Source organism: Anguilla rostrata, chromosome 14 (assembly GCF_018555375.3).
Source record: "Anguilla rostrata isolate EN2019 chromosome 14, ASM1855537v3, whole genome shotgun sequence".
In the NCBI taxonomy this organism is placed as follows: domain Eukaryota; kingdom Metazoa; phylum Chordata; class Actinopteri; order Anguilliformes; family Anguillidae; genus Anguilla; species Anguilla rostrata.
Genome location: NC_057946.1, coordinates 954182 through 965987, shown reverse-complemented (window position 1 = coordinate 965987; position 11806 = coordinate 954182). Strand labels below are relative to the sequence as shown.

The 11806-nt window shown below is 45.6% G+C and overlaps 1 protein-coding gene across 1 annotated transcript; it reads right to left on the bottom strand.

Moving 5' to 3' along the window:
* Window positions 1–236: 236 nt before the first annotated feature.
* On the bottom strand, window positions 237–9165 carry ccdc80l2 (coiled-coil domain containing 80 like 2). The gene is made up of 7 exons (XM_064308469.1): window positions 7667–9165; window positions 6941–7097; window positions 5121–5254; window positions 3730–3881; window positions 3316–3419; window positions 2752–2832; window positions 237–2538 (listed from the first exon to the last, which is right to left on the bottom strand). Exons 1-7 carry the CDS (start codon window positions 8996–8998, stop codon window positions 2225–2227), a joined length of 2274 nt encoding a protein of 757 aa, XP_064164539.1. The 5' UTR covers window positions 8999–9165; the 3' UTR covers window positions 237–2224.
* Window positions 9166–11806: the final 2641 nt, after the last annotated feature.

Genomic DNA, 11806 nt, shown 5'->3' with positions numbered 1-11806 from the left:
CAATTTTAAAAATATATATTACTTTTTTAAATCGCAGGGACAAGTAAAATACTTGATAATAGGCAACCTCAGAGATAACAAACCCTGTTAATGGAGATCTACCGTTCTGTAGGATAAATTTTGATCGAATACGAGCCAGTTTGTAGAATTACTGGAAAAAGATTGGGAAAAACATACTTAATTTCCCTTCCGATCCTCTTATTTAATGTAAAATGATACATCAATAGAGCATGTGATACTGTATCTGCTTACAGTTTTTAATTTACAAGCCTTTACACAGACATTTTGAATTTTAAAATCAATACATCAAAAATATTTTCCTTTCAATATAAAATAAACTAGATGATGTGCATGGAACCTTCCACCCTCTTTCCTTTGAGTTCCACTGGGACACAGAGGTGTCATCAAAAGTGGCCACCAATGAGTTCCACTGGGACACAGAGGTGTCATCAAAAGTGGCCACCAATGAGTTCCACTGGAACAAAAGGGTCATTGTCATCAAAAGTGGCCACTAATGAGTTCCACTGAGACACAGAGACGTTATCAAAAGTGGCCACCAATGAGTTCCACTGGAACAAAGGAGTCATCGTCATCAAAAGTGGCCACCAATGAGTTCCACTGGGACACAGAGACGTCATCAAAAGTGGCCACCAATGAGTTCCACTGGGGCACAGGGGTCATCGTCATCAAAAGTGCCCCCCAAGAGTTTCACTGGAACAAAGGGGTCATCATCATCAAAAGTGGCCACCAATGAGTTCCACTGGGACACAGGGGTCATCGTCATCAAAAGTGGCCACCAATGAGTTCCACTGGGACAAAGGGGTCATCATCATCAAAAGTTGCCACCAATGAGTTCCACTGGGACACAGAGGCATCATCAAAAGTGGCCACCAATCCGCTGAGGGCAGGCCCATGTAAATGCAGGAATATGCACATCTGGGGGAAGGACAGGGCTCATGGGGTGCTCTCTGAAAACCAGCAGCGATGCAGTTTACATGATCGTGTATATGAGACTCAGATTAATCTCAGTTATTTTGGAAGATCTTAATTTTTCTCTGAAATAATGGATAATATCGTGAGATTGGCTGAAAAAGACAGTTGCAGTGAAGAATCACAGATGCACTGCATGTTCATCCAAAGCATAGTTAGAGCTGGACATGTAATTATCACGGACATGTGACACACCCAAATGCCTTTTCACATTTTCAGCTGAAGCTTGTGGTTTTTGGACCCTCCTGACACCCTTAGAATGGCATGATCGAGAGAGGCTCGAGGAACCCCATAATCAGCAGAGCTACTCAGTGTAATCTTTAAACCAGGGCTGTGCAAGGAGGGCCAATTTTGAATAACAATTTATAATTACCATTATTGTTTTTTTATTGTTTATTTATCTGACGTGTGATAAAGTCATGGTATGAACTAGCACTGTTGCACACAGCTCTTCAGAAAATGAATCCAGTATAATTTGGGTAAGGCGGCAGTGTAGTATATTATAATGCACTGACCTTGTAGCCTAAACGTTGCAAGTTTGATTCCCAGGTAGGACACTGTCATTGTAACCTTGACCAAGGAACATGACCTAAATTGCTTCAGTAAATATCCAGGTCTATAAATGCTAAAAAATAAAATAAAAACCTGTGTAAATGGCTTTGGATAAGAGTGTCTGCTGAATGCCTGTTATGTAATGGTTGGAACAAAGTCTACATACACACCAGCCCTCCGGGAAGTGAGATGTGGCCGCCTGGTTTAAAGCGAGTGTTGGATGTATTTGAGCTCTCAGCATTGACTGACAGGCAGCTGCTGTCTGTGAGGCATGTCCCGCCCTCCAAGAGTGTGATCCAATCACTGCAAACCCCGCCCACATGGCTCATATTTATTATGCTAAACACCAAACAAAACAATTTCTGATTCTTGTCTTCGCAAATTTACTTAAGCTAAGAGAGGTTAAGTTTGGCTGCATACCTCCAAGCAGGGAAGGCTAGTGACAAGGCTTCACAGGACTGCGGTTAGAACAGTTTGAACACGGGCGGGGTCTTGCGGTGATTGGATCACACTCTTGGAGGGCGGCAGGTGCCTGGAATGAATGCTGAGAGCTCAAAACTACCTGCGAGCGTTTAAAGGAACCACCAGATTGGTCTGTCCATTACTAACTGCCATGATTGGTTGAAATCAGTGAGTGACACACGTTGGCTCCGCCCACTGTGGGGTTCACACAGCTGCCCGCTCAGTCCTCCGGCCTACGGTACAGGTAGCTCTCCTCGCCCTCGTCCTCGTAGCCGTGGACGTTGCGGCTGCTGTCCTCGGGGCACTGGATTCCCAGGGTGCCTTGCAGGCGCTGCTCCTGCTGACGCTGCTCCATGGAGTCCACCAGGTCGTAGACGTTGACCAGGGACCACATGGGCGAGGGAAACCAGGCCTTCACCTCGCCGTCCTTCCCCACCACCAGCATGCTGAAGTACTCCCGCGTGATCTTCAGGTGTCCCCGCAAACCGTTCACCATGTCACCAGTGAGGGGCTCCAGCTCCGACTGACTCTTACCTACAGGGGGCGATAGAGAGCGACGAAAATCATCATAATAATAATAATACTACTACTAATAATAATAATAATAATACGAAGAAGAAGAAGTTTCCCATTGCTCACTGTGCTTGTGTTAACATCACTAACATTAATAACACATTAGGTCACACATTAAATATATCGGCAAGAAACCAAAAATATCTGAGGGCTGAGGTTCCTGTCTGTACTCACCATTCAGGGGAAGCAGTTCCACTGAGCCTGAAGCCATTGACCCTGCGCCCACCAGCTTCAGCAGGGCGAAATGGCGTATTCCTGCAGAAATAACATTAGTAAATGACACTACCACAATGAGTAAGTGCTGCAGCAATGATGATATCATTAAACTTGCTCATTTCCAATGATCCATGCTTATTAGCTTACATAGAGCACCTTATGTAGGGTAAAACATGGAAAACACAAGTCCTGAATAAGTCATGAATTAGAATAACTACTTTAAAACACAACCAAATAATACTTTACTGGGCATTTTTGTCTAAATATATTTAGTGTTTACTGAATGTCCGCATTTTCAAATGGTTGTTTATATCAGGATTACAGAAAATAAGGCACAGTAATAGGAATGAAAAATCTTGAAAATTATCTGAAGAGATAATCCGGTTCTGAATGTTTTTGTTCTTGAACAGTTCCTAAATTTCCACAACGTAATTGTATCTGTATTCAGTTGTATATCTGCGTGTGATTTCAGTTATATTTCAGTACAGTAGCCGAGTCGAGCTCAGTGCTCCTGATTCTGACCCAAATGGCAGGATTGGCCATTCAGGGCCTGCAGCTGCTGCTGGAAGGAGTAGTCATCTTCAGATGGGGTGGAAATGATTAGAAGCCTCCTTTTAGACATGAATCTGAGGAAGAAAGATCATAACATATTAATAAAACATCAACGCATTAATCATGCAAAATACTGTATATACAATTGAGGCTACATCTAGTTAGCTTTTTCTCTTACCTGAGTAAACCTGTTAACCTCCTCCCTTGCCTGAGTAAACTCCAGCTAGCCTCCCACCTTACCTGAGCCTTAGTGAACTCCAGTTAGCCGCCTCTCTTACCTGAGTAAACCCCAGTTAGCTTAGCTTTTGCCTGTACCTGAGTGAACCCCAGCTAGCTTAGCTCTCGTCTTTACCTCAGTAAACCCCAGCTAGCCTCCCCCCTTACCTGAGTAAAGAGTTCTCCGGCTCGCCTGGTGCTCCAGGTGTGGGGCAGGCTGCAGGCTTGCTCTTCTCTCTTTTCATCTCAGGTTCTCTGGACGGGAAGGAGTCCAGGTTGTCCATCAGCAGAGGGGTGGAGATGGGTGACTGGAAAAGCTTCTGTAGACCACAAATGGGGCACACCAATGCAGGTGCACATCACCATGAAAATACATCACCATGGGGCTCATTACCATGGAGGCACATCACCATGGTGCACATCATCATGGGGCACATCACCATGGAGACACATCAACATGGAGACACATCACCATGGTGCACATCACCAAAGAGACACATCACCGTGGAGTCGCATCACCATGGAGGTACATCACTATGAAGGCACATTACCATGGGGACACATCACCATGGGGCTCATTACCATGGAGGCACATCACCGCGGAATCACATCACCATGGCGATACATCACCATGGGGCTCATTACCATGGAGGCACATCACCATGGGGCTCATTACCATGGAGGCACATCACCGTGGAATCACATCACCATGGCGATACATCACCATGGGGACACATCACCATGGGGCTCATTACCATGGGGACACATCACCATGGGGCTCATTACCATGGAGGCACATCACTGTGGAATCACATCACCATGGCGATACATCACCGTGGAGTCACATCACCATGGCGATACATCATCATGGAGACACATCACGATGATGCACATCAACATGAAGACACATCACATTGATATGTTATCAACACTTCACAATATATTAACTGTTAGAATTTTAGGACTGCTGTATAATCTTTAAAAAATATTTTACTCTGAAATATATGTATTCTTATATTTTCTAATTTATTCCACTTCTTTTTTTAGATGAAAGGCATGTCAGAGAGAAAGAACACCCATGACAAGTGTTCAGTTACATGTGCTAACCACATGGCAGGTTAATACCTGTCAGAAACCATTCCGCATCAAACTGAACCTTTCACTGAGTTTCCTGCTCTTACAGAGCAGATTCAGTCTGTTAGTGGGCAGGCCAACTGAAGGGGACTGAAGACGTGCACACAAGACCACAACAAGGCAAAAAATCCTGGATGGTATGCCTTTAAAGAAATAATTCAATCCGATACTGGGACTTTTGTTATTTATCGTGGGTATGACAGAAACTTTCAGTACCGCTCACTATAATTCAACAGTTTCACTCTGAACGTTTCACTGAAGAAGAAATGTTAGAAATCTATATTTATGGGCTGGTGCTATTAGCTACAGGTTTCTTCACCATACGGCCTCATAGAACTGCAATAAATAAAGTAATTATACCGTCCCTACTGTTAGCTGCTGTTTTTATGAACGCAGGTGTTTGGCATTCCGCAGGCCTGGCTCACCTTTGACCTCAGGTCATAGTCAGTCAGCACTAAGGAGAAGTCCTTGGGAATAATCCCGTATTCCTTCCGGATCTGGCCAATCAGGCCAGGGTCGGTCTGTTTATCTGGACCCGCATCGAAAGGAGGCTCTGCATCTGAAACAAACACAATCACAACTACAGCTACACTTTCTCTGGAATGCTGTCAGACTTTTGAACACATCAGCCTATTTATCACAGGTTCTCCCGCATCACTTCAAGACACTAAGCTTATGGTTAGGGTTAGGGTTAGGGCCAAGAACTATACCCATAGGGCAGGAAATAGACATAACATGTTGAACCGCACAGAACACGTTAAAACCCAAGAACACTCTAAAAAACACGCTTTGTTTGGAATGGAGAGTAATAAAAATATTTCCTAAATTAGGATATCCTATTTTCAAGCTTTTCTGGCCAAATTATGAATTGATGAATTATGTGACAAATTATATATTTATATTAAGCCATCTAACATGATTATAATGCGTAAAAACAGGGTGTTCTGATTGATGGCCTTAATGTGGATATACCTGATTAATATAAAATATTTTCCATGTTTTGATGCCTTATAAGACCTGAACATGAATAGGAAACATAATGTCATGAACACATGGTAAAAAACAAATGTGTTTCCCCATCACAATCAGTAGTTTCCCAAAAACATTTATCAATGGACATTCAGTATAAAACCCATTTTGATAAAATTTTTTCATTCAAAACACATTTTAGAGAAAATGAAAGCATTTCCTCAACAATGCTCTTGTTTGCCACAATTCTAGCTGGCATCAGCTCAAACTGTTCCTGTTCCTAAACACTTCACTTACTGAAGCGCTTATCGGAGTAAGTCTTATCTGAAGCTCTTATCTTAAGGTCTTATCTTGTGCCACTTTGATCCCACTGCTGAAATCCGATAAATTCCTCTTCACCTTCCGCACAGAACGTGCTCACATTCCTGGGCTCTCAGCATCACTGCACCTGCAGGTCTGTGTGTCTGCTTACAGCAGGGCTGCCCAACCCTGCTCCTGGAGATCTACCGTCCTGTAGGGTTTCACTCCAACCCTAACAAAGCACGCCTTATTCAACAGCTGGAGCAGGGCTGGCCAACCCTGCTCCTGGAGATCTATCATCCTGTAGGTTTTCACTCCAACCCTAACAAAGCACGCCTTATTCAACAGCTAGAGCAGGGCTGCCCAACCCTGTTCCTGCAGATCTACCATCCTGTAGGTTTTCACTCCTACTCTAACAAAGCACACCTCATTCAACAGCTAGAGCAGGGCTGGCCAACCCTGTTCCTGCAGATCTACCATCCTGTAGGTTTTCACTCCTGCCCTAACAAAGCACACATCATCCAACAGCTAGAGCAGGGCTGCCCAACCCTGCTCCTGCAGATCTACTGTCCTGTAGGCTTTGATTCTAACCCGAACCAAGTGTACTTCATTCAACAGCTTGTTGAGCTGCTAATTAGTAGAATCTGGTGTGCTAAATTAAGAATATTTGAGAAATTCCAGGCACTGGGATTCTGTTCAATAAACAGAAAGCAGCAGAATATGTCTCCCATATGGATTACTGTTTCCCATTTTCACTATGAATTTGGCTGAAGTCCCGAGCATGCAGGCCCAGATTTGCCTGTGGTGTGTTGTGAGCTGGAGTGGTTTCAATGAAATGGTTATAGTTAGTGTCTCCGTGACAACGCAGAATTGCAGAACAATCCCAAATGTCTGCCTGGAAGTGACAATTTATATGACCTTTAAAGATCATAGGATCACAGTGTAGGTTACCCATTACCAGGTAACTCAGACATACCCAGCAGGTAGTGGAGCAGGTGGAGTGTGCTGTTGTTTTCTGGGCCCAGGATGGTTACCATGGAGACCTTCCTCAGGGCGAGGTCGCAGTGGTTCTGTTGGTTATCGGTCTTCTGCTGCAGGTACGCGGGGCTGTTTTCACCTGGCGCGGAGATCACCTGCACATTTTTCACACAACAGCATGAGAGAGCAACAGGAGGACTGCCTGTCTCTACAGCACTAATCACTCAACCCTCTACACATACCATCGGCTGACTGCTGGAGCAGGATCAAAGCTTCCATAAAAGAGCATTTATTTCTGTTTATACAGACGGTGGGGAGGGAGGAGGAGGGACTGGGGGGGGCGGGTTAAAAGTTTTTTTTTCTCTGCTGTTGCCATCTGCAATCAGTTCTCCTTATAAATGCTTTCACTCTCGCTGGTAACATAAACGAGAAATCAAGAGTGGAAAAAACCGGTACAAATTAATGCTGGAAAAAAACTGCACATTTTCCAGCAATATACCGGCAAATGGGTTTCCAGAACTTTACTGTACAAATAACGGTAACACTATGGTAGGCATATGATAGCAGGCTGTATATATACAAAATGTTAAATGTGTTACAGGGTTTAAATCTAGACTGATCTAATCTAAATTTCAGCTGTTTACAGTACTAGGCCTATTTTGCAGGCTTGTACTGTAAAATTCACCGGCATTTTTTCCAGTGAACATACCAGCCGTGGACTTACCATAAGCCTCCTTTTCCCCTCCAGTTTCTCCAGAAAGGTCTTCAGCGCCTTTTTGTCCCTGTCGTTCGCGTCTCGCTGGGACTTCTTTCCTTTTCCCTTCTTCCTCCCGTTCTTTTTGCCCTTCCCTTTCTTTTTGGACTTGGGTTTGCCCTTTTCTCCTCCGGAGTCACCTTTGACCCCGCTGGAGTTGACTCCGTCCGGACCTCCCTCCCCCTCGGCCGGTCGGTCCGGCTTGGCGGGCCCGCCCCCTTGGCTCGCAGAGCGCCCGTCTCCCGTGACTTCCTCCCCGGCGTCCTGCTTCCTGCCGGAGTCCGTGTCCTCGGGGGCGAAGGTCTGCGTCCTCCTGCCCCCTGCCGAGTCCTTGCGGATGACGAACCTGGAGCGGCCGCTCAGAATGTTCTGCACCTGGCTCCTCAGGACGGCCTTCTTGTCCAGGGTCGGGCGAGGCTTTGGGACGGTGGTGAAGTTGCCCCGCCTCTGCGACCCGAAGGCCACCCTCTTGGCCGGCCCCCGTTTCCGCGGCAACACCCGCTTTTTGACGACCTTGCAGCGCCCCGTGGAGCCCTTCCGGGTCAGCTTCTCCAGCTTCCGCGCGGGCAGCTGGTCGATCACCTCCAAAATGGCCGCCACGCGGACGGGGTACGGGAAGCGCTCGCCCACCAGCAGGTTCTTCTTCAGGATGAGCATGGAGAACACCGGCTCCTCCAGGTCCAGGTAGTGCAGGAGCTTGGTCACCATGTCCGAGTCGATGGTGTCCTCCCGGGGCTCCCCCTGGAAGGACGGGCGCCGGATCTTGCCCTCCATCATGGCGTTCTGGACGATGGTGACGATGAGGGTGTCCCGCTCGGCCAGCCGGCAGCTCAGCCCCTCGGGCTCCATGTCCTGGATCTGCTTCTCCATCATGCGCAGGTAGTTGTCGGTGTGCGACGGCGCCGCGATCACCCACAGCCGGTGTTTTCCCGCGAACTCCGCCAGGAACTCCAGCTCCGGCGGGACGCTGGGCTCGGGGGCCTTGGCCCTGGTGCCGCGGCGCTGTGGCTCCGGGCCACCGGGGGGCGCCGAGCGGTCGGGCCGAGCCGCGGACGGAAGCGGGCTGCAGCTGCACAGGGCGAGCAGGAGCAGGGTGGCACAGAGAGATGGGCGCGTGGTGCGGCCGCTTGCCCGCGAACACACACCGCTCTTCCTCACTCCACTCTTCCTCATGCCACTCTTCCTCACTCCACTCTTCCTCATGGCGCTCATCCTCTTGCTGCTCTTCCTCACGCTACTCTTCCTCACGGTGCTCATCCTCACGGCACTCTTCCTCACGCTACTCTTCCTCACGGCGCTCATCCTCTTGCTGCTCTTCCTCACGCTACTCTTCCTCGCGGCCAGAGAAGAGAAGCGCAGCCACTGCACGCTGTGATCAGCTTCACATTCCTCTGCGACCCGGCTGCAGGGTTCCCTTCAGCTTCAGAGCGAGCTCTCACGCACAGCTCTCCTGCACTCTGCTTCTGCTCTGTCTGAGGCTCACTTACACTTACACTGCAGCCATGGAGGGGGGGGGGGGTTCTGAAACCTGACCCCGTTCCCCCTTCCTCACCCACCACCCAAAAGCATGAAGAGATTGTAAAAAAAAAAAAAAAGCACCTCCCACAACATACCAGAGCAGAAAGTTTTATTTTCATTTATCTCTAAAAGCAGTCTTGTTGAAGTGCTGACAAACAAGAAAACAGCCTTCTTTACAAACAATACTTCATGTTTAATACCATGGTATCAAAGGAAGAAACAACAAAACTAGGAATCACTTGGAAATATCAGATGGGTTTAATTTAATGTTGTTATTCAATTTCTGTTAATTTCTAATAATCATAAACAGATCTAATCCGTGCTAACACAAGTAGAATGAGTGTTGGGTTCTGCCAGTGTTGATCATGAAAATATGCTTTAAATGTACAATACAGGGACAGTTTACAATTACAAATTTACAGTTTAGGCATTTGGCAAATGCTTTTAGTTAAAGTGTCACAATTTGCATCTAACATTGTAAGGAAACCACCTGTAGCGTTGCTGGCAAAAGAAGGTATAATCAAAGCAGTCAGTTTTGCCCATAAGCCGTGAAACAAATATTCACTCTGGCTTTGTTAAGAACAGAAATTACATTAAAGCAGAAAGCATTACATCTTACTATGATCAGCTCTTCGGGAAAGTAAACTTTCCTTGGTATGTGTCACATGAAATATAGAGGATGGATCTGACAGATGCAATGCAATTTATGCAATGCATTGCACAGTTATTCACAATAAAACATTTACAGACAAGTGTAAAATATTGAAAGGTAACTTTGAGTAAGGTTGTCATATGAGTGACAAGAAACAAGACACTCAAACTCCTCAAAACTGAGTATGTTAAACACAAGGACGTGTTTTTTAAACGTACATCATCTTTGCTGGCGTCCATGCTGTGATGCCTTTCCCTTATCGTGTTGTTTATGTGTGTTATGTGAACCGCAGGAACCAATCAGACAACACAGTGAACCTCAGGAACAAATCAGACAACACAACATGCGCGCTGTCCTGGAGGCGTTTGGGTCGGAGACGAAGGGGAGAGCTCTTCACGGTGTGCTTTGATGTCTGCCGCATATGGAGGCGATTACCACGCCTGCCGGCTCATCTGTGTGTAAGCCCCAACCCCCCCCCGCCCCCCCCGCCCACCCTATCCCCCCACCCCAGGCACGAGGGGCCCCCTGAGGCCAGCACACGCCAGGGGAAGAGAGTACCACGAACATGTCAGCACAACCTCCTCCTTTCGTCATTCTTTAGCTCTGACTGTGGAGTTCACCTCACTACGCTGATTTCCTCTTGTGGGTTAATGAGCAGCGTGGTCAGCCAGAAAACAACAGTGTGTCACGTACCAGGACAAAAATCTTTTTGCGTACCTGAAAATTCCTTTAAATGGTGTATAGAACACAAAAAACAAAATAAAAAATAAATATATATTAACAAGTTTCCTCCAATACAATAAAACCAGGTCTTCTGGAAATTATATATATGTATATATATATATATATATATATAATTTCCAGAAGACCTGGCTTTATTGTATTGGAGGAAACTTGTTAAGCGCATTCTGGCCACATTAAAGCAGAGCTAGAAAGGTTGTTTAGGCTCATAAAGGCATTACAAAAGTTTCAAGAGCTATAAAGTTTCCAAAAGGCTTTGTTTGACCATTTCAGAAATCTTTGGCCACTCCAAAGTCAGGAAGCTGTTAAAAATCACCCACATCTTGGGGAAATCTGAGCCTGGAATGTAAAGCTACAATGCAAATATACTTTCATCTGCCTTCAAACTACTCTGGTCTGTACTTTACTGTTTTCTATTAACTGCATTCTATAGGCCTGCAAGGCTCACAGTACTGTAAGGTTAACCTGGTCAGACTCATAGTACTGTAAGGTTAACCTGGTCAGGTTCACAGTACTGTAAGGTTAACCTGGTCAGCTGGTCAGGCTCATAGTACTATAAGGTTAACCTGGTCAGGTTCATAGTACTGTAAGGTTAACCTGGTCAGGCTCATAGTACTGTAATGGACTGCATTTATATAGCGCTTTTATCCAAAGCGCTTTACAATTGATGCCTCTCATTTGCCAGAGCAGTTAGGAGTTAGGGGTTAGGTGTCTTGCTCAAGGACACTTCGACATGCCAGGTTCATAGTACTGTAAGGTTAATCTGGTCAGGCTCATAGTACTGTTACGACAATGTTATGACAACTTTAATCATATAGTTTGTACACTTGTCACATGTCAACTTATAGTTTGCACACTTCTTATAACAGTGTCAACTTTAATTTGATAGTTTGTACACTTAAGACACAGTCAACTTCAATTCAATAGTTCGTACACTTGTTATAAGTATTGACATGGATTACATAGTTTGTACACTTATTATAACTGTAAACTATAATTTCATAGTTTGTATACATGTTAAAATACATGTTGCATTGTCAAATTCAATTATGTAAGCTGTACACTTGTTATAACAGAACATTAAATTTATAGTTTGTATGCTTGTTATAACAGTGTCAACTTGAGGAGATATATTCTCTCCCCCTGTAAAAGTCAGACATTTTGCCAACAACTGGCCTCCAAGGGCAATGTAGGCCAAA